This window comes from Scyliorhinus torazame, chromosome 21 (genome assembly GCF_047496885.1).
Source record: "Scyliorhinus torazame isolate Kashiwa2021f chromosome 21, sScyTor2.1, whole genome shotgun sequence".
Taxonomy (NCBI): domain Eukaryota; kingdom Metazoa; phylum Chordata; class Chondrichthyes; order Carcharhiniformes; family Scyliorhinidae; genus Scyliorhinus; species Scyliorhinus torazame.
In genome coordinates this window covers 58,999,618-59,023,315 of record NC_092727.1, presented here as the reverse complement: position 1 = coordinate 59,023,315, position 23,698 = coordinate 58,999,618, and the positions used below count along the sequence as shown (strand labels likewise).

The window sequence follows — 23,698 nt, the reverse complement described above, 5'->3', positions numbered from 1 at the left end:
GGGGGGCCAGGGAGAGAGAAAGAGAGCGGGGGACAGGGAGAGAGAGAGAGAGAGAGCGGGGGACAGGGAGAGAGAGAGAGAGCGGGGGACAGGGAGAGAGAGAGCGGGGGACAGGGAGAGAGAGAGAGAGAGAGAGAGAGCGAGGGGACAGGGAGAGAGAGAGAGAGAGAGAGAGCGGGGGACAGGAGAGAGAGAGAGAGACGTGGGGGACAGGGAGAGAGAGAGAGCGGGGGACAGGGAGAGAGAAGAGAGAGCGGGGGACAGGGAGAGAGAGAGAGAGCGGGGGACAGGGAGAGAGAGAGCGGGGGACAGGGAGAGAGAGAGAGCGGGGGACAGGGAGAGAGAGAGAGAGAGCGGGGGACAGGGAGAGCGAGAGAGCGGGGGACAGGGAGAGAGAGAGAGCGGGGGACAGGGAGAGAGAGAGAGAGCGGGGGACAGGGAGAGAGAGAGAGAGCGGGGGACAGGGAGAGAGAGAGAGCGGGGGACAGGGAGAGAGAGAGAGAGCGGGGGACAGGGAGAGAGAGAGAGCGGGGGACAGGGAGAGAGAGAGAGAGCGGGGGACAGGGAGAGAGAGAGAGCGGGGGACAGGGAGAGAGAGAGCGGGGGACAGGGAGAGAGAGAGCGGGGGACAGGGAGAGAGAGAGCAGGGGACAGGGAGAGAGAGAGAGCGGGGGACAGGGAGAGAGAGAGAGCGGGGGACAGGGAGAGAGAGAGAGCGGGGGACAGGGAGAGAGAGAGAGCGGGGGACAGGGAGAGAGAGAGAGAGCGGGGGACAGGGAGAGAGAGAGAGCGGGGGACAGGGAGAGAGAGAGCAGGGGACAGGGAGAGAGAGAGCGGGGGACAGGGAGAGAGAGAGCGGGGGACAGGGAGAGAGAGAGCGGGGGACAGGGAGAGAGAGAGCGGGGGACAGGGAGAGAGAGAGCGGGGGACAGGGGGAGAGAGAGAGCGGGGGACAGGGAGAGAGAGAGCGGGGGACAGGGAGAGAGAGAGCGGGGGACAGGGAGAGAGAGAGAGGGGGACAGGGAGAGAGAGAGCGGGGGACAGGGAGAGAGAGAGCGGGGACAGGGAGAGAGAGAGCGGGGGACAGGGAGAGAGAGAGCGGGGGACAGGGAGAGAGAGAGCGGGGGACAGGGAGAGAGAGAGCGGGGGACAGGGAGAGAGAGAGAGCGGGGGACAGGGAGAGAGAGAGCGGGGGACAGGGAGAGAGAGAGCGGGGGACAGGGAGAGAGACAGCGGGGGACAGGGAGAGAGAGAACGGGGGACAGGGAGAGAGAGAACGGGGGACAGGGAGAGAGAGAACGGGGGACAGGGAGAGAGAGAACGGGGGACAGGGAGAGAGAGAACGGGGAACAGGGAGAGAGAGAACGGGAGAGAGAGAGAGCGGGGGACAGGGAGCGAGACAGGGAGAGAGAGAGAGGGGGGCAGGGAGAGGGAGTGAGGGGGGGCAGGGAGAGGGACGGAGAGAGAGAGGGGGACAGGGAGAGAGGGCATTGGGATGGGACGGACAGAGAGGGACATTGGGATGGGACGGACAGAGAGGGACATTGGGATGGGACGGACAGAGAGGGACATTGGGATGGGACGGACAGAGAGGGACATTGGGATGGGACGGACAGAGAAGGACATTGGGATAGGACGGACAGGGAGGGACATTGGGATGAGACGAACAGGGAGGGACATTGGGATGGGACGGACAGAGAGGGACATTGGGATGGGACGGACAGAGAGGCACATTGGGATGGGACGGACAGAGAGGAACATTGGGATGGGACGGACAGAGAGGGACATTGGGATGGGACGGACAGAGAGGCACATTGGGATGGGACGGACAGAGAGGCGCATTGGGATGGGACGGACAGAGAGGGACATTGGGATGGGACGGACAGAGAGGGACATTGGGATGGGACGGACAGAGAGGGACATTGGGATGGGACGGACAGAGAGGGACATTGGGACGGGACGGACAGAGAGGGACATTGGGACGGGACGGACAGAGATGGACATTGGGGTGGGACAGACAGAGAAGGACATTGGGATAAGACGGACAGGGAGGGACATTGGGATGAGACGAACAGGGAGGGACATTGGGATGGGACGGACCGAGAGGGACATTGGGATGGGACGGACAGAGAGGGACATTGGGATGGGACGGACAGAGAGGGACATTGGGATGGGACAGACAGAGAGGCACATTGGGATGGGACGGACAGAGAGGCACATTGGGATGGGACGGACAGAGAGGCACATTGGGATGGGACGGACAGAGAGGCACATTGGGATGGGACGGACAGAGAGGGACATTGGGATGGGACGGACAGAGAGGGACATTGGGATGGGACGGACAGAGAGGCACATTGGGATGGGACGGACAGAGAGGCACATTGGGATGGGTAGGACAGAAAAAGACATTGGGACGGGAATAATAGGGAGGGACATTGGGACGGGACGGACAGAGAGGGACATTGGGATGGGACAGACAGAGAGGGACATTGGGACGGGACCAACAGGGAGGGACATTGAGACGGGACAGACAGAGAGGGACATTGGGACGGGACCGACAGGGAGGGACATTGGGACGGGACCGACAGGGAGGGACATTGGGACGGGACCGACAGAGAGGGACATTGGGACGGGACCGACAGAGAGGGACATTGGGACGGGACCGACAGGGAGGGACATTGGGACGGGACCGACAGGGAGGGACATTGGGACGGGACCAACAGGGAGGGACATTGAGACGGGACAGACAGAGAGGGGCATTGGGACGGGACCGACAGAGAGGGACATTGGGATGGGACCAACAGGGAGGGACATTGAGACGGGACCGACAGAGAGGGGCATTGGGATGGGACAGACAGAGAGGGACATTGGGATGGGACAGACAGAGAGGGACATTGGGACGGGACAGACAGAGAGGGACATTGGGACGGGACCGACAGAGAGGGACATTGGGACGGGACCGACAGAGAGGGACATTGGGATGGGACAGACAGAGAGGGACATTGGGACGGGACCGACAGGGAGGGACATTGGGACGGGACCGACAGGGAGGGACATTGGGACGGGACCGACAGAGAGGGGCATTGGGATGGGACAGAGAGGGGCATTGGGACGGGACCGACAGAGAGGGACATTGGGACGGGACAGACAGAGAGGGACATTGGGACGGGACCGACAGAGAGGGACATTGGGATGGGACAGACAGAGAGGGACATTGGGATGGGATAGACACAGAGAGACATTGGGATGGGACGGACAGAGAGACATTGGGATGGGACAGAGAGGGGCATTGGGACGGGACCGACAGAGAGGGACATTGGGACGGGACAGACAGAGAGGGACATTGGGACGGGACCGACAGAGAGGGACATTGGGACGGGACAGACAGAGACGGACATTGGGATGGGGCGGACAGAGAGGGACATTGGGATGGGACAGAGAGGGGCATTGGGACGGGACCGACAGAGAGGGACATTGGGACGGGACAGACAGAGAGGGACATTGGGACGGGACCGACAGAGAGGGACATTGGGACGGGACAGACAGAGAGGGACATTGGGATGGGACAGACAGAGAGGGACATTGGGACGGGACAGACAGAGAGGGACATTGGGACGGGACAGACAGAGAAAGACATTGGAACAGGACAGACAGAGAGGGACATTGGGACGGGACCGACAGAGAGGGACATTGGGATGGGACAGAGAGGGGCATTGGGACGGGACCGACTGAGAGGGACATTGGGATGGGGCGGACAGAGAGACATTGGGATGGGACAGACAGAGAGGGACATTGGGACGGGACAGACAGAGAGGGACATTGGGATGGGACAGAGAGGGGCATTGGGACGGGACCGACTGAGAGGGACATTGGGATGGGGCGGACAGAGAGACATTGGGATGGGACAGAGAGGGGCATTGGGACGGGACCGACAGAGAGGGACATTGGGACGGGACCGACAGAGAGGGACATTGGGATGGGACAGAGAGGGGCATTGGGACGGGACAGACAGAGAGGAACATTGGAACAGGACAGACAGAGAGGGACATTGGGACGGGACCGACAGAGAGGGACATTGGGATGGGACAGAGAGGGGCATTGGGACGGGACCGACTGAGAGGGACATTGGGATGGGGCGGACAGAGAGACATTGGGATGGGGCGGACAGAGAGACATTGGGATGGGACAGACAGAGAGGGACATTGGGACGGGACAGACAGAGAGGGACATTGGGATGGGACAGAGAGGGGCATTGGGACGGGACCGACTGAGAGGGACATTGGGATGGGGCGGACAGAGAGACATTGGGATGGGACAGAGAGGGGCATTGGGACGGGACCGACAGAGAGGGACATTGGGACGGGACCGACAGAGAGGGACATTGGGATGGGACAGAGAGGGGCATTGGGACGGGACAGACAGAGAGGAACATTGGAACAGGACAGACAGAGAGGGACATTGGGATGGGACAGACAGAGAGGGACATTGGGATGGGACAGACAGAGAGGGACATTGGGATGGGACAGACAGAGAGGGACATTGGGATGGGGCGGACAGAGAGGGACATTGGGACGGGACAGACAGAGAGGAACATTGGAACAGGACAGACAGAGAGGGACATTGGGATGGGACAGACAGAGAGGGACATTGGGATGGGGCGGACAGAGAGGGACATTGGGACGGGACAGACAGAGAGGAACATTGGAACAGGACAGACAGAGAGGGACATTGGGATGGGGCGGACAGAGAGGGACATTGGGATGGGACAAGGGGTCACACAGACACAGTGAGGGGAGGACATTCTGAAAGAGTTCATACCAGGGCAGGAGTGCAGAGCCTGCGGGCGGATGATGAAGTCAGCTCGGGAGGCTAGGGTCAGTTCCAGGTGACTGCGGCTGTCCTTCGCCAGAATGTCATCGATCATGAAAGTCTTGTAGCGCCTACCCCCTGCCTTGTGCATGCCGGGGAATGTGAGGCTCCGCTCGGCTGGAGCCTGCATGCTGATCCGCTCCGAAATAGTCCCGAGTGAACTGCGCTCCAACTCCTCAGTAACTGAGCTCCACCCGAAGCCACTTATAAAGCACCTGATAAAGATCTTCACCAGCCAGCGGGGACAGGCGGCCTGTCAATCAGCCGCTTCCTGCAGATTCACAGGGAAGGGAGGAAAGCTCACACAGAGCTGGGGGAGAAAGGGGGGTCCCAGACTGGGGGGATAAACAGAGTGGTCCAACTCCTGTCACAGCTCCTTGTCCAGATGCGCTCAGGGTCCCAGCTCCATTTCACACTAACAGCATCAGAATACACCAGTATGGGAGGCGTTAAACAGAGTGGCAGCTCCCTGAAAAGTGCCAGGACATGTGAGAGATTGAGGGAGCTGCCTGGAAAGATTCCAATTACTGTCCCTATTCTGTAATTATAGAATCCCTATTGTACAGAAGGAAGCCATTCGGCCCATCGAGTCTGAACACACTCTGAAAGAGCACCATACCTAGCCCCCTCCCCCTTCCTATCCATGGCACATTGAACATGGCCAATCCACCTAATCTGCACATCTTTGGACTGTGGGAGGAAACCGGAGCACCCGGAGGAAACCCACGCACACACGGGGGGGAAGTGCAGACTCCGCACAGACAGTGACCCAAGGCAGGAATCGAACCTGGGTCCTTGGCGCTGTGAGGCAGCAGTGTTAACCCTTATGCTGTTCTGATGCTCTTGGAAGGCAGGAGGGCAGTCGGATGGACGCGCTCCCCCCCGTTTCTCCGATGAGTGCCTGAGAGTACTGGAGGAGGGGCAGGCAGCAAATTCTCATGGTCAGGGGCAGCAGGAGAAGGCCACCCCACCTAGGCAGAGATTACTGCCCAGGTTAGTGGTCAGGCCATGATGTGCCGCACGTAACTTCAGTGCTGGAAAAGGTTCAATGATCTTCAGTGGACGGCAAGGGTAAGTGCAGAGATGGCAAGGGTAAGTGTAGAGATAGCATGCCTGTGCAGAGAATTGTAGCCAGGTGCCTGTTCCTTTGTGTGCTCAGGGGTTTGAGTGTGTGTGCCAATTGGCATTGAAGCCTGTTGTGATGAATGTAGGAATTTCACATATATTTTATTAGATATATTTGGTGCAAAAAGGGTTATAAATATGGTTCAGCATGTGTATGTAACTGCTGTAGTAATGTTTTTTTTAAATCCCAGTTTGAAAGGCGCTATAACAGTGCAATTAAAGCATCGTAAAAGTAAGATATCATTCATTCAAACCATGTGTATTGTTCATCTGAAGTTGGGCTAATGAAATTTTGTTTATATAAAGAAGGTTCCCTGGGGGATAGAAATGATAGGCATTGGGCGGGATTCTCCGTTCCTGAGACTAAGTGTTGATGCTGGGGCAGCACGGTAGCACAAGTGAATAGCACTGTGACTTCACAGCTCCAGGGTCCCAGGTTCGATTCCCCGCTGGGTCACTGCTGTGCGGAGTCTGCACATTCTCCCCGTGTCTGCGTGGGTTCCCTCCGGGTGCTCCGGATTCCTCCCACAGTCCAAAGACATGCAGGTTAGGTGGATTGGCCATGCTAAATTGCCCTTCGTGACCAAAAAAGGGTTAGGTGGGGTTATTGGGTTACGGGGATAGGGTGGAAGTGAGGGCTTAGGTGGGTCAGTGCAGACTCGATGGGCTGAATGGCCTCCTTCTGCACTGTATGTTCTATGTATGCCGGGGCAGGATTTGTGGACTTTCACGACAGCAAAACTGGTGCCACACCTGGACCGATTCAGCACCGGCGCCACGTGGAACACAATCGAATTCCAATGATATGCGGTGCAGGATTCGCCGGGTCCGTGATTGACACTCAGGAAGCTGACAAGCTGCAGCCACATATACACATTATACTCCCCACACACACTCATCACAGCCAACAAGGTGGCACTGGGTGCACTGGAGCGCATCCCGCTAATGGGTCGGCTGGGGCCAGAGTGTACCTAGGGGGATGCCTGGGGGAACACCCATACAGCCCGTGGCTCTAAGTTCACAGTAGGCTGTCAGTGGCATGCACAGCTGCATGGCTGCCTTGCCGACTGCGGCAATGGTGCCCATCCACCTCGACCCCACAGCCCACCCCCTGCCACACCCTGCTACGCCCCCAGCCCTGGCCGAAGCCCCCCAGCCAGTGGCACAACTATCAGTAAGCACTGGCGATGTTGGACATTTTCCGTACCCCCTCTCTCTCCCTCAGCAGCCATGACCCCTGTTTCACGATTGTAAAAGCACAAGTGAACCTCCTTGTCAGGAATTCACCTCAGTGGAGGCGGAGCATTGCGGAAGCTCCAAGGAATGCTGGGTCAGGCCTGCTAATGATATGCCTCTGGCATTTACTGTACTTACGTTTTGGAGTGCAGTGACACCACTTTCAAGCCTCCGGAGAATTGCGATTTCCCATGAAACCAGTGCCCACCACGGTTTCAGCATTAAAACCGCTTCTCCATCCAATTGTATTTCCTGATTCCGGCTTCAGCCGACAGAGAATCCCAGCCAGTGTGTTTAGCTTTAGTAAGGTGATGCAGTTAATGGGAGGAGACAGAGGCTGAAACAGTAGGTGTTGAGTTTTGGAGTTCTGTTTTGATCCGTCTGTGAGCAGACTAGCAGCTTCTCTCTAAGCATTTTAATTTTAAAATGTTGCCTGTGAACAGAACAGCTGAAAAGACTGGCAGGTTAAACAGTGGTTTGACATAGGCAAGAATCTGCAAGCTGTTTCCCTAAGGATCTCTCTCTCTCAAAGCAGTTTACCCAAGGTGTCTCTTTACAGCAAGTATTCCTGGGTTGGCTAACTGTATTTAAACCTTAGATGGGTTTTGCTTAAGTGAAGATAAAAGATGATGTGTTGGGTACTCTGGATCTGTGGAGACTGTTTACCTTAGCAGTAACGTAGACAGGCTACCAACGCTTGTAATAGTACAACACTATTTTATTAAGCTAGAAACTGTTGAACATACTTTCACTGTGGGTTAACACGATGTTAGATTAAACTAAAGACCTATGCCTGTCCTAACCAGTCTATGCACTCAGCACATGGTGAAGATCTGTGTTGTAAGCTGTAAGTTCTGTCCTTCTGAGAGGCTGCATCCCAAATGAGCGGGAAAACTGATGCCCTCTGTCTTTATAGTGAGTGTGCTCTAACTGGTGATTGGCTGCGGTGTTGTGTGTGTTGATTGGTCTTGCTGTGTGCCGATCAGTGTGTGTCCTACTGGTGTATTATGACATCACCCCTTTTATAAAACAAATGTATGTTTGTGGCAATAAATAATGTGTGGTGATAATGTTCCTAACTTTGTGTGGGGTGCGAAGACATATTTACAGGACTATGTACATGAGAACTAAGCTATTTACATGGGAAGGTGCCTGGTGCAGAGAAGCAGTATGCAACAAGAGTAACGAGATCAACACTATATATAAACCAGGGAAACGATCAAACAAAGCAACAAAACAATTCAGAGAGTCCATAAATTCAAAAAGTTCATAAATTTAGTCTCTGAGGTGGGCGACGAATTCTGGTTGACCGCCGCAAGCGTGGGTCGAGAGCCGCCGGTTCAGGAGCGGGCAGGACTGCGTCAAAGTCAGGGGAAGGCAGAGTGACAGGGAGCATTGCATAGTCCGTGGCTGGGTCAGCAGGAGGGCGAGGCGACACTGGAGGATCACGTGGCGAGTGTGGAACGAGACGAAGGGCGCGTCGATCGCGGCACAGAATTGGACCATCCGGTAGATGAACCAGGATCGAGCGGGGGGCCACCTGCCGAAGGACAACAGCAGTTGCAGACCAGCCACCATCCGGAAGATGGACGCGGATGTTGTCATCTGGAGCCAGAGCAGGGAGATCAGCTGTACGGGAGTCATGAGCCGCCTTGTGCTGTGCACGAGAGAGCTGCATCCGGCGAAGGACCGGAACGTGGTCGAGGTCTGGGACATGGACGGATGGCACCGTCGTCCTCAGGGTGTGATTCATGAGTAATTGGGCTGGCGACAGGCCAGTGGACAGTGGGGCAGAGCGATAGGCCAGCAAGGCAAGGTACAAATCAGACCCAGCATCGGCCGCCTTGCATAGGAGCCGTTTGACGATATGTACTCCCTTCTCTGCTTTGCCGTTGGATTGGGGGTACAGGGCACTGGACGTCACATGGGCAAAATTGTACCACCTGGCAAAGTTGGACCATAATTGGCTGGTGAAGCAGGTGCCATTGTCCAACATAACCGTGAGCGGGATGCCGTGTCGAGCAAAGATTCCTTTACATGCACGAATGACTGCCGACGAGGTGAGGGCGTGCAACCGTATCACCTGCGGGTAATTCGAAAAGTAGTCCACGATCAGGACATAGTCTCTACCCAGCGCATGAAACAGATCGATGCCCACCTTGGTCCATGGTGACGTGACCAACTCATGGGGCTGCAAGGTCTCACGTGGTTGGGCCGGCTGGAAGAGCTGACAGGTGGGGCAGTTGAGCACTGTGTTGCAGATGTCCTCATTAATGCCGGGCCAGTACACTGCCTCTCGGGCCCGTTGGCGGCATTTTTCCACGCCAAGGTGTAGTTGTTCCAGGATAAGCTGGCGCATGCAATGCGGGATGACAATGCGGTCCAGTTTTAGAAGGACCCCGCCGACTACCGCCAGATCATCTCTGACATTATAGAATTGAGGGCATTGGCCCTTGAGCCACCCGTCCGTTAGGTGGCGCATGACACGCTGTAGCATGGTGGTGAGCCACTGTCTCGCGGTGAATTTGGACAAGGCATTCATCCGAGGCAGGTAGATTTGAGGCCGTGAATGCCACATGGACGTCGACCTGGCAGACAAATCCCGCTAGGCCACATGGAGTGTTGACTGCCCTGGAGAGAGCGTCAGCAATGATGAGTCCTTGCCTGGGGTGTATACCAGCTGGAAGTCGTATCGCCGGAGCTTGAGAAGAATACACTGGAGGCGAGACGTCATGTCGTTCAAGTCTTTCTGTCTTCTATTGATCGGCGGGCGATGGTCAGTCTCGACGGTGAATTGAAGAAGTCCGTAGACATAATCGTGAAATTTAACCACACCGGTCAGAAGGCCCAGGCACTCCTTTTCCATCTGCGCATAGCGCTGCTCCGTGGGGGTCATCGCACGCGGCACATATGCAACGGGGGCCCATGATGAGGCATCATCACGTTGAAGGAGCACATGCTCCAATGCGGGATTGACTGGCGTCGGTCGAAATTTTGGTCTCCTTTGCTGGATCAAAGAAGGCTAAGACCAGGGCCGTGGTCAGTTTTGCCTTGAGTTCCCTCCATTCGCGCTCGTGGGCGGGGAGCCATTGGAAGTCTGTCGTCTTCCTGACCAGGTTCCTGACCGCATTCTTGTCCTCTGGTGTTTTCATAGCTGTGATGGCAGCTACCTTGTCCGCATCCGGCTGCACGCCCAAGTGGGAGATGTGGTCCCCGAGGAACTTAATTTCTGTCTGACCAAAAGAGCATTTGGCCCTGTTGAGGCGGAGGCCATGCTCATGTATACGTCTGAATACGCACTGGAGGTGACTAACATGCTCCTGCGGGGTGGTGGACCAAGCGATTATGTCATCGACATAGACGCGAACACCTTCAATACCTTCCAACATTTGTTCCATAATCCTCTGGACCACTTCTGATGCAGAGATGATGCCAAACGGCATCCTGTTGTAACAATATCTTCCAAAGTGGGTGTTAAACGTGCAGAGTTTCCTGCTGGATTCATCGAGCTGGATTTGCCAGAATCCTTTTGAGGCGTCGAGTTTGGTAAAGAGCTTGGCGCGAGCCATCTCACATGTGAGCTCTTCGCGCTTGGGAATTGGATAGTGCTCTCTCATAATATTGCGATTAAGATCCTTGGGATCAATGCAAAGTCTCAATTCGCCGGAAGGCTTTTTTATACATACCATGGAACTGACCCAGCCGGTCGGTTCCGTGACTTTGGAAATCACTCCTAGGTCCTGAAGGTCCTGCAGCTGCTGCTTGAGGCGGTCCTTAAGGGGTGCTGGGACCCTGCGAGGTGCGTGCACCACAGGCGTGGCATTCGGTTTTAATAAAATCCTGTAGGTGTACGGGAGCGTGCCCATGCCCTCAAAGACGTCGTGATACTGGTTGATAATGACGTCGAGCTATGCCCTGAAGTCAGTGTCCTGAAAGGCAGACGTGTCAGCAGGAAAGAGAGAGTGAACTCTCTGAACTAGGTTCAACAGCTTGCATGCCTGCGCGCCAAGCAGGGAGGCTTTCGAGGAGCCCACGATTTCAAAGGGAAGGATGGCTTTGCGTGACCTGTGAGTCACTTCAAGTTGGCATGAGCCGCTGGCAGCAATGGCATTGCCATTATAATCTAATAGCTGGCAGGCTGATGGCAGGATGGCTGGTTTGACACAAAGGCTTTGGAGGTCAGACCGCGCAATGAGATTGGCGGAGGCACCGGTGTCCAGGCGGAATCGTATTTGGGACCGGTTGACCGTAAGGGTGGCACACCACTCATCGTCTGGATCGATGCTGTATGCCGACAGCGGCTGGTGTCTTTGCTTCGGGGACACCCTGTTTTTTGTAATGATACCGACTTGAAAAGGCGCCTTCGAGTCCTCGATGTCAATATCGGGTAGCAGGTCCGAATCGGGCTCAGTGACCGTGGGTTGAATGGCCCAGACATTCCTGCGAGGCTGGCTGGAGCGACGAGAGTTGGCAGGCTGAGCTGATCTACATAAAGCAGTATAGTGGACATCTTTGCCACATTGCAGGCATCGTCGGGGTTTGGCAGGACATTGCCGTTTTAAATGGGCGGAGCCATAGTTGCCGCACGTTGTAGCGTCAGTACGCTCGCTGCGCCACCGTGCATGCGTGGCGTGGCCGTACGTGGTGCGTGCCTGCATAGTACATTCGTCGACGTCACCGTCCCCTCGTTTGGTGCACACAAGCGTGGGAGTCTGGGAAAAGCACGCAAAATGGCCGCCCTCACCCAGGCTGAGACCCTGGAATTGCTCGATTGTTTGGACCTGTTCTGCCTCGTGGGGACCTTGCCGCTCCGCTTCAGCCGCTTGGATGTGGGAATACCGACTAGTGGCGTGTTCATGTAACACGCAGGTCTTGATGGCAATCGCTAGGGTGAGCTGCTTTACCTTGAGGAGCTGCTGGCGTAGGGGGTCCGACTGAACACCAAAAATGATCTGGTCGCGTATCATGGAGTCGGAGGTGGATCCATAATTACAGGACTGCGCAATGATGTGGAGGTGGGTGAGAAAGGACTGGAAAGGTTCATCCTTACCCTGCAAACACTGTTGGAATACATAGCGCTCGAAACTTTCATTCATCTCGATGTCGCAGTGACTGTCAAACTTAAGGAGGACCATCTTGAATTTTGATTTATCTTCACCATCAGCAAAGGTGAGAGAATTGAAAATGTGGATGACATTGTCCTCAGCCGTGGATAGGATGAGAGCGATCTTCCTGGTGTCTGAGGCAGCTTCCCGGTCTGTGGCTTCACGGTCGAGCTGGAAGCGTTGTTTGAATATCTTCCAGTTGGCACCTAGGTTACCGGTGATGCGGAGTGGCGGCGGGCGGACGCTGTCCATTTTGCAGGATGGCTGTATGCTGGTGGAAAGCAGATCACTTGCAGGTAGGTCTAAGAAGTTCTAACATCCCTCAACTACTGGTACCGTGATGTGATGGGTACTCTGGATCTGTGGAGACTGCGTTTACCTTAGCAGTAACATAGACAGGCTACCAACACTTGTAATAGTACAATACTTTTATTAAGCTAGAAACTGTTGAACATACTTTCACTATTGGTTAGCACGATGTTAGATTAAACTAAAGTCCTATGCCTGTCCTAACCAGTCTATGCACTCAGCACATGGCGAAGCTCTGTGTTGTAAGCTGTAAGCTCTGTCCTTCTGAGAGGTTGCATCCCGAATGAGCGGGAAAACTGATGCCCTCTGTCTTTATAGTGAGTGTGCTCTAACTGGTGATTGGCTGCGGTGTTGTGTGTGTTGATTGGTCTTGCTGTGTGTCCATCAGTGTGTGTGTCTGCACCATGATATACTGGTGTATATTATGACAAAAGATAGCAGTTAGAATTTAGTGTTTCAGTGTCATTGTTAAGCATTGTTTAACAGGTAATTGTAACCTATTTTCTTTCTGATGTTGAGGTTAGTTTTAAGACTGTTATTAATAAAGTTTGTTTTAATATACCATATATTTGTGCATGGAATCACTCCTGGAGCAAAAAAACCTTTCTTCACAGTCTTACAAATTAAATAAAATATTGGATTTCTGTCCAGTATCCTAGCAGCTGTTGGGGTCTGGTCCAGGGTCATATTGCCCAGCAACTCCACTAGGGGCACTCTGCATTGGAAGTAACCAGATACATGGCAAAGGAATCACTATACTGGCACTCCATATATGGCAACGTGGAGAGAGAAATAGTCAGATGTGCACCATGCACCACACTCAAGCCACACAAAATCAAAGAGACACTGCACCTCCATGATGTCCCGGACATCCCATGCTCTTTCACTATAGCTGATACTTTCAAATGGAAAGATAAACAACATTTTGCCCTTGTTAATTCATATTCCCAGTGGTTTGAACCCAACCATTTGCCAGGCATGAAGAGTAACACAGCCATAATCCAGCTCAAGAGACATTTTGCTACACACATCACCCCTCAGAGGATAATGATAGACGTTGTCGTCAAATTATCTCCACTGAGTTTAGGAACTTTGGACACAAATGGGACTTTGAGCATATCATGAGCAGCCCCCTATACCCACAGTCCAACAGCCTGGTGGAATGGATGGTTACGCTCAGCCAAACACCTACTAGAAAAAAGTGCCCAATGTTATTTGATTACTGTGCTGCATTCCTTTGCCTGCGAAATATGTTAAGACAGGATCTGTCCCCATCAGCACAGTGATCCGCAGCCAAACAGTTACATGGTAGCCTCAGATAGTGCCAACCACGTATGAAACTGGTGTCACCTACCACGGGTATTAGAACTATCACGAGCAAATGCCATACTGCCCCAGCCATCCAGCCTACAATACAGGCCCTCTACACCAGTGGAAATGGAGGCTCTGCCAGAGGCCTACACAGCAAGCCCTGCAGCCAGTGCGTACACCAAAGGAATGCTCCATGTCATCCAGACTGAGGACAACACAGCTCCAGGGTCCCAGGTTCGATTCCAGCTTGGGTCACTGTCTGTGCGGAGTCTGCACATCCTCCCCGTGTGTGCGTGGGTTTCCTCCGGGTGCTCCGGTTTCCTCCCACAGTCCAAAGATGTGCAGGTTAGGTGGATTGGCCATGATAAATTGCCCTTGGTGTCCAAAATTGCCCTTAGTGTTGGGTGGGGTTACTGGGTTATGGGGATAGGGTGCAGGTGTTGAGCTTGGGTAGGGTGCTCTTTCCAAGAGCCGGTGCAGACTCGACGGGCCGAATGGCCTCCTTCTGCACTGTGAATTCTATGATAATCTATGAACAGCATGATGCACATCTAATACACACAGGAGCAGCATGGTAGCACAAGTGGCTAGCACTGTGGTTTCACAGCGCCAGGGTCCCAGGTTCGATTCCCCACTGGGTCACTGTCTGTGAGGAGTCTGCACGTTCTTCTCGTGTCTGTGTGGGTTTCCTCCAGGTGCTCCGGTTTCCTCCCACAGTCCAAAGACGTGGATTGGCCATGCTAAATTGCCCTTAGTGTCCAAAAAACGGTTAGGAGGGGTTATTGGGTTACGGGGATGGGTGGAAGTGAGGGCTTAAGTGGGTCGGGGCAGACTCGATGGGCCAAATGGCCTCCTTCTGCACTGTATGTTCTATGTTCTATGATCTATGAATACTTCCCTCGCCACGTCGGCATACGGAGTGCCAGTATAGTGATTCCATTGCCCTGTATTTGGTTAATTCCAACCCAGAGCGCCCTGGTGGAGTTAATGGGCATTACGATCCTGGACCAAACCCCAACAGTTGCTAGAACATCTCCAGCACACCCAATTTGCACCATTCCATACTCAGAACATATGACCAAACCAAACACCTCCCAGGACTATGTAACAAACTAGTCTGAAAATGGCCTTTGTCTTTTCAACCAAAAAAGGGGAGAGGGTGGGTAGGGGAGGCACGATGGGCAGTAGCCTAATCAGTGTCTCACTATATATGTAAATAGTTTTGTGTTGTTAGCTTGTTCAGTCTGTACTTCATAAAATGGTGTTAACACATGCTGTTACATCTCAGTATCACCTGTTGTCCCAACTTAAATGGAGAAAATGTAGACAGATGGTCACATGATGATTTGATGACGCGGCTACTTAAAGGGTCACATGTTGGAAGAGCAGGGTTTTCCCCAGAGAGCAGGCAGAGTGGAAACAAGTAAGAGTTGCTCAGAGTATTTAATAAACTATTGTTGTTCCCTGTTCTTGGTCGGCAGCATTTCTGCAACCAACGTGGGGTGTTCGCCAACTCTGTTGGAGGGGATTTCCGGACTTATCATTTAACGTATAATATGTGGGGCAGCATAGTAGCACAGAGGTTAGCACTGTTGCTTCACAGCTCCAGGGTCCCAGGTTCAATCCTCGGCGTGGGTCACTGTGCGAAGTCTGCATGTTCTCCCCGTGTTTGTGTGGGTTTCCTCCGGGTGCTCCGGTTTCCTCCCACAGTCTAAAGATTTGCAGGTTAGGTGGATTGGCCATGCTAAAAGAAAATTGCCCTCCGTGTCCAAAAAGGTGAGGTGGGGTTACTGAGTTACGGGAGGTGTTGGCTTAGGTAGCGTGCTCTTTCCAAGGGCCGGTGCAGACTCGATGGGCTGACTGGCCTCCTTCTGCACTGTAAATTCTATGATTCTATGATATTGTTGTCACTGTGTCCCGAGAGAGGCAGACCTCCAGTGGCACTGGACATCGGACATTTAGAAGTAGTTGGAGCGTTTCCTCTACATTTGAGCCACTGGCATCTGAGGCATTCCCTCCCACTTTGGTGTCCGTGCTGAACCTGCACCAACTAAGTCTGATCCTCTCCTCTTAAAGACCTGTCATTGGGATACTTGCTGCACTCACCGAACCCCCTCTCCCCCCTGACGCTCTCATCATCTTCCGAGAAGAATGAAGAACCAGCAGAATACACCATCCCGATTCGATGAGATGCAGAGGCCCACCCAGAGCCTTGCAGATGAGGGATCACTGTGCTCCAATCCTCAGTGAAGCCTTCCAGGGAAATGAGGTCCTGAAATGTTGAAAGGAAGGTATGAAAAGCTAAAGAATTGTGAAGAAACTCGGGGACAGTGATGAACTCGCAATGACAGCGAAAGTGCTGCTCCAGGGTCTTTTTGTTCCCCCCTTCGATGGTGAAATGCACAAAATGTGATGACTGTCCATCCGACTTGCCCGTGCGACAAGCTAAAAATTGCATGGGCAGCGTAAAATCGCTGGTTATTGGTTTGTTAATGGCATTGATTGGCCCTTTAATTATAAACGGTACACATCTGATTCACGCACAGCCGCCAACCTCAAAACTGCGGCAGGTGTGTCTGACATAATTTGACAAATGTTACATTCTGTCAGGCCAATTGGGCCTCTGGGTGTGAAGATGACCCTGCGCCCCTGGATTGGGCCATCAGTTTGCACCAGGCCCATTGTTGGGTTTCCCAGCCGATCGTGCCCATTCCTTGGAATATGGCCAATGACAACAGTCGGCTTGCTGGACAGGAGAGACTGTAGGTTTCCTCTGTCTCAATATGTTCCGGTTTTAAGGCCCTGATCATCCAATCCTGAGCATATTTCAAGCTGATTGAAATCTAATGGCGGATTTTAGGTTTTGATAGCAACAACCAGGGCATCCATGGGAGATCAGAGGTGGCAGATGCTGTGATGCCTGTATGCCATTGCAATGTAAAAGTGCTTAGTAGAGCAAGGGTTAATGTGGAACTGGAGAACAGCACCACACATGGTATGATGTATTGAGTCACATGGTAATTGACTCAGAAGGAACACTCTGGAAGCAGCCGGGCTACAAAGAAACAGCACCATGCCTGACACCAACTTGAGATTTGTGAATATTTAGAGACCAACAATAAAGAACATAGAACAAAGAACAGTACAGCACAGAACAGGCCCTTCGGCCCTCGATGTTGTGCCGAGCTTTGTTCAAAACCAAGATCAAGCTATCCCACTCCCTGTCATTCTGGTGTGCTCCATGTGCCTATTCAATAACCGCTTGAAAGTTCCTAAAGTGTCCGACTCCACTATCACAGCAGGCAGTCCATTCCACACTCTAACCACTCTCTGAGTAAAGAACCTACCTCAGACATCCCTCCTATATCTCCCACCCCGAACCTTATAGTTATGCCCCCTTGTAACAGCTACATCCACCTGAGGAAATAGTCTCTGAACGTCCACTCTATCTATCTCCCTCATCATCTTATAAACCTCTATTAAGTCGCCGCTCATTCTCCTTCGCTCCAAAGAGAAAAGCCCTAGCTCCCTCAACCTTTCCTCATAAGACCTATCCTGCAAACCAGGCAGCATCCTGGTAAATCTCCTTTGCACCCATTCCCATGCTTCCACATCCTTCCTATAATGAGGTGACCAGAACTGCACACAATACTCCAAATGTGGTCTCACCAGGGTCATGTATAGTTGCAGCATAACCCCGCGGCTCTTAAACTCAAGCCCCCTGTTAATAAACGCAAACGCACTATAGGCCTTCTTCACGGCTCTATCCACTTGAGTGGCAACCTTCAGAGATCTGTGGACATGAACCCCAAGATCTCTATGTTCCTCCACATTCCTCAGAACCCTGCCGTTGACCCTGTAGACCGCATTCAAATTTGTCCGACCAAAATGAATCATCTTGCACTTATCAGGGTTAAACACCATCTGCCATTTTTCGGCCCAGCTCTGCATCCTATCAATGTCTCTTTGCAGCCTACAACAGCCCTCCACCTCACCCACTACTCCATCAATCTTGGTGTCATCAGCAAATTTACTGACCCAGCCTTCAGCACCCTCCTCCAAGTCATTTATAAAAATCACAAATAGCAGAGGACCCAGCACTGATCCCTGTGGTACACCGCTGGTAACTGGTCTCCAGTCTGAACATTTTCCATCCACCACCACCCCCCCCTGTCTTCTATGTGATAGCCAGTTACTTATCCAATTGGTCAAATTTCCCTCTATCCCACATCTCCATACTTTCTTCATGAGCAGACCATGGGGAACCTTATCAAACGCCTTACTAAAATCCATGTATACGACATCAACTGCTCTACCTGCATCTACACACTTAGTTACCTCCTCAAAGAATTCAATCAAATTTGTGAGGCAAGATTTACCCTTCATAAATCCGTGTTGACTATACCGGATTAAGCTGCATTGTTCAAACACAACAAGTCAAAGATCTCTTCATGAGCACTGTCCGACGGCAGGAAAGAGGGGTTGAGCACTGTCCTAGGGCAGGCAGGAGGGAGTGAACACTGTCCGACGGCAGGCAGGAGGGGGTGAACAGTGTCCGGGGAGCAAGAGGGGGTGAAAACTCTGAGGCGCAGGACGGGGTGAGCACTGCCTGAGGGGGCAAGAGGGGGTGAGCACTGTCCAAGGGGACAAGAGAGGGTGAACACTGTACGAGGGCAGGCAGGAGGTGTGAGCATGTCCGAGGGTGCAGGATGCAGTGAGCACTGTGTAGCACTATCAATTACTCATGAGACGAGAAGAGATGAAGTCAATCAAAGGCTTTATTAATCAGACTTGTTCCCCAGCAGCTCAGTTACAGAATGCGGCTGCTGGGAGAACCCGGGTTCTTGTACTCCGCATTACTGGGTGGAGCCAGCAGGCGGCAGATCCAATCAATACCCAGTGTCTGTCTACCAATAGCCTCTCGGCATCACGGGTACCGTACTACCCCCAATAAATACCACCACACACTGTCTGAGGGTGCAGGATGCAGTGGGCACAGTCTGAGGGTGCAGGATGCAGTGGGCACAGTCTGAGGGTGCAGGATGCAGTGGGTACAGTCTGAGGGTGCAGGATGCAGTGGGCACAGTCTGAGGGTGCAGGATGCAATGGGCACAGTCTGAGGGTGCAAGATGCAGTGGGCACAGTCCGAGGGTACAGGATGCAGTGAGCACAGTCTGAGGGTGCAGGATGCAGTGGGCACAGTCTGAGGGTGCAGGATGCAGTGGGCACAGTCTGAGGGTGCAGGATGCAATGGGCACAGTCTGAGGGTGCAAGATGCAGTGGGCACAGTCCGAGGGTACAGGATGCAGTGAGCACAGTCCGAGGGTACAGGATGCAGTGAGCACAGTCTGAGGGTGCAGGATGCAATGGGCACTGTCTGAGGGTGCAGGATGCAGTGAGCACAGTCTGAGGGTGCAGGATGCAGTTAGCACAGTCCGAGGGTACAGGATGCAGTAAGCACAGTTTGAGGGGCAGGATGAAGTGAGCACAGTCTGAGGGTGCAGGATGGAGTGAGCACAGTCTGAGGGTGCAGGATGCAGTGAGCACAGTCTGAGGGTGCAGGATGGAGTGAGCACAGTCTGAGGGTGCAGGATGCAATGGGCACAGTCTGAGGGTGCAGGATGGAGTGAGCACAGTCTGAGGATGCAGGATGCAGTGAGCACAGTCTGAGGGTGCAGGATGCAATGGGCACAGTCTGAGGGTACAGGATGCAGTGGGCACAGTCCGAGGGTACAGGATGCAGTAAGCACAGTTTGAGGGAGCAGGATGGAGTGAGCACAGTCTGAGGGTGCAGGATGGAGTGAGCACAGTCTGAGGGTGCAGGATGCAGTGAGCACAGTCTGAGGGTGCAGGATACAGTGGGCACAGTCTGAGGGTGCAAGATGCAGTGAGCACAGTCTGAGGGAGCAGGATGGAGTGAGAACAGTCTGAGGGTGCAGGATGGAGTGAGCACAGTCTGAGGGTGCAGGATGCAGTGAGCACAGTCTGAGGGTGCAGGATGCAGTGAGCACAGTCTGAGGGTGCAGGATGCAGTGGGCACAGTCTGAGGGTGCAGGATGCAGTGAGCACAGTCTGAGGGTGCAGGATGCAGTGAGCACAGTCTGAGTGTGCAGGATGCAGTGAGCACAGTCTGAGGGTGCAGGATGGAGTGAGCACAGTCTGAGGGTGCAGGATGGAGTGAGCACAGTCTGAGGGTGCAGGATGGAGTGAGCACAGTCTGAGGGAGCAGGATGGAGTGAGCACAGTCTGAGGGTGCAGGATGGAGTGAGCACAGTCTGAGGGTGCAGGATGCAGTGAGCACAGTCTGAGGGTGCAGGATGGAGTGAGCACAGTCTGAGGGTGCAGGATGGAGTGAGCACAGTCTGAGGGTGCAGGATGGAGTGAGCACAGTCTGAGGGAGCAGGATGCAATGGGCACAGTCTGAGGGTGCAGGATGCAGTGAGCACTGTCTGAGGGTGCAGGATGCAATGGGCACAGTCTGAGGGTGCAGGATGGAGTGAGCACAGTCTGAGGGTGCAGGATGGAGTGAGCATAGTCTGAGGGTGCAGGATGCAGTGGGCACAGTCTGAGGCTGCAGGATGCAGTGGGCACAGTCTGAGGGTGCAGGATGGAGTGAGCACAGTCTGAGGGTGCAGGATGCAGTGGGCACAGTCTGAGGGTGCAGGATGCAGTGGGCACAGTCTGAGGCTGCAGGATGCAGTGGGCACAGTCTGAGGGTGCAAGTTGCAGTGGGCACAGTCTGAGGGTGCAGGATGCAGTGGGCACAGTCCGATGGTACAGGATGCAGTGGGCACAGTCCGAGGGTACAGGATGCAGTGAGCACAGTCTGAGGGTGCAGATTGCAGTGGGCACAGTCTGAGGGTGCAGGATGCAGTGGGCACAATCTGAGGGTGCAAGTTGCAGTGGGCACAGTCTGAGGGTGCAGGATGCAGTGGGCACAGTCCGATGGTACAGGATGCAGTGGGCACAGTCCGAGGGTACAGGATGCAGTGGGCACAGTCTGAGGGTGCAAGTTGCAGTGGGCACAGTCTGAGGGTGCAGGATGCAGTGGGCACAGTCTGAGGCTGCAGGATGCAGTGGGCACAGTCTGAGGGTGCAGGGTGGAGTGAGCACAGTCTGAGGGTGCAGGATGCAGTGGGCACAGTCTGAGGGTGCAAGTTGCAGTGGGCACAGTCTGAGGGTGCAGGATGCAGTGGGCACAGTCCGATGGTACAGGATGCAGTGGGCACAGTCCGAGGGTACAGGATGCAGTGAGCACAGTCTGAGGGTGCAGATTGCAGTGGGCACAGTCTGAGGGTACAGGATGCAGTGGGCAGTCCGAGGGTACAGGATGCAGTGGGCACAGTCTGAGGGTGCAGGATGCAGTGGGCACAGTCTGAGGGTACAGGATGCAGTGGGCACAGTCCGAGGGTACAGGATGCAGTGGGCACAGTCTGAGGGTGCAGGATGCAGTGAGCACAGTCTGAGGGTGCAGGATGCAGTGAGCACAGTCTGAGGGTGCAGGATGCAGTGGGCACAGTCTGAGGGTGCAGGATGCAGTGAGCACAGTCTGAGGGTGCAGGATGCAGTGGGCACAGTCTGAGGGTGCAGGATGCAATGGGCACAGTCTGAGGGTGCAGGATGCAGTGGGCACAGTCTGAGTGTGCAGGATGCAGTGGGCACAGTCTGAGGGTGCAGGATGCAGTGAGCACAGTCTGAGGGTGCAGGATGCAATGGGCACAGTCTGAGGGTGCAAGATGCAATGGGCACAGTCTGAGGGTGCAGGATGCAGTGAGCACAGTGTGAGGGTGCAGGATGCAGTGGGCACAGTCTGAGGGTGCAGGATGCACTGGGCACAGTCTGAGGGTGCAGGAAGCAGTGGGCACAGTCTGAGTGTGCAGGATGCAGTGGGCACAGTCTGAGGGTGCAGGATGCAATGGGCACAGTCTGAGGGTGCAGGATGCAGTGGGCACAGTCCGAGGGTGCAGGATGCAGTGAGCACAGTCTGAGGGAGCAGGATGCAGTGAGCAAAGTGTGAGGGTGCAGAATGCAGTGGGCACAGTCTGAGGGTGCAGGATGCAATGGGCACAGTCTGAGGGTGCAAGATGCAATGGGCACAGTCTGAGGGTGCAGGATGCAGTGAGCACAGTCTGAGGGTGCAAGATGCAATGGGCACAGTCTGAGGGTGCAAGTTGCAGTGGGCACAGTCTGAGGGTGCAAGTTGCAGTGCGCACAGTCTGAGGGTGCAGGATGCAGTGAGCACAGTGTGAGGGTGCAGGATGCAGTGGGCACAGCCTGAGGGTGCAGTATGCAGTGGGCACAGTCTGAGGGTGCAAGATGCAGTGGGCACAGTCCGAGGGTGCAGGATGCAATGGGCACAGTCTGAGGGTGCAAGTTGCAGTGGGCACAGTCTGAGGGTGCAGGATGCAGTGAGCACAGTGTGAGGGTGCAGGATGCAGTGGGCACAGCCTGAGGGTGCAGTATGCAGTGGGCACAGTCTGAGGGTGCAAGATGCAGTGGGCACAGTCCGAGGGTACAGGATGCAGTGGGCACAGTCTGAGGGTGCAGGATACAGTGGGCACAGTCTGAGGGTACAGGATACAGTGGGCACAGTCTGAGGGTGCAGGATACAGTGGGCACAGTCTGAGGGTGCAGGATGCAGTGGGCACAGTCTGAGGGTGCAGGATGCAGTGAGCACAGTCTGAGGGTGCAGGATGCAGTGGGCACAGTCTGAGTGTGCAGGATGCAGTGGGCACAGTCTGAGGGTGCAGGATGCAATGGGCACAGTCTGAGGGTGCAGGATGCAGTGAGCACAGTGTGAGGGTGCAGGATGCAGTGGGCACAGTCTGAGGGTGCAGTATGCAGTGAGCACTGTCCGAGGGTGCAGGATGCAGTGAGCACAGTCTGAGGGAGCAGGATGCAGTGAGCAAAGTGTGAGGGTGCAGGATGCAGTGGGCACAGTCTGAGGGTGCAGGATGCAATGGGCACAGTCTGAGGGTGCAAGATGCAATGGGCACAGTCTGAGGGTGCAGGATGCAGTGAGCACAGTCTGAGGGTGCAAGATGCAATGGGCACAGTCTGAGGGTGCAAGTTGCAGTGGGCACAGTCTGAGGGTGCAAGTTGCAGTGGGCACAGTCTGAGGGTGCAGGATGCAGTGAGCACAGTGTGAGGGTGCAGGATGCAGTGGGCACAGCCTGAGGGTGCAGTATGCAGTGGGCACAGTCTGAGGGTGCAAGATGCAGTGGGCACAGTCCGAGGGTGCAGGATGCAATGGGCACAGTCTGAGGGTGCAAGTTGCAGTGGGCACAGTCTGAGGGTGCAGGATGCAGTGAGCACAGTGTGAGGGTGCAGGATGCAGTGGGCACAGCCTGAGGGTGCAGTATGCAGTGGGCACAGTCTGAGGGTGCAAGATGCAGTGGGCACAGTCCGAGGGTACAGGATGCAGTGGGCACAGTCTGAGGGTGCAGGATACAGTGGGCACAGTCTGAGGGTGCAGGATACAGTGGGCACAGTCTGAGGGTGCAGGATACAGTGGGCACAGTCTGAGGGTGCAGGATGCAGTGGGCACAGTCTGAGGGTGCAGGATGCAGTGAGCACAGTCTGAGGGTGCAGGATGCAGTGGGCACAGTCTGAGGGTGCAGGATACAGTGGGCACAGTCTGAGGGTGCAGGATGCAGTGGGCACAGTCTGAGGGTGCAGGATGCAGTGAGCACAGTCTGAGGGTGCAAGTTGAAGTGGGCACAGTCTGAGGGTGCAGGATACAG

General features: G+C 54.4%; 1 protein-coding gene across 2 annotated transcripts in view; it reads right to left on the bottom strand.

Moving 5' to 3' along the window:
- The window catches only part of barx2 (BARX homeobox 2), a 124,671-nt gene extending 119,428 nt beyond the window's left edge, over positions 1 to 5,243 (bottom strand). Inside the window, exon 1 of one of the 2 annotated variants that reach the window (XM_072486845.1) lies at positions 4,819 to 5,243. In XM_072486845.1, coding sequence (XP_072342946.1) covers positions 4,819 to 4,999 — 181 coding nt within the window. In that variant the 5' untranslated portion in view covers positions 5,000 to 5,243. The remainder of the gene's footprint in view (positions 1 to 4,818) is intronic. The other variant, XM_072486844.1, reaches the window with a different exon arrangement.
- Positions 5,244 to 23,698: the final 18,455 nt, after the last annotated feature.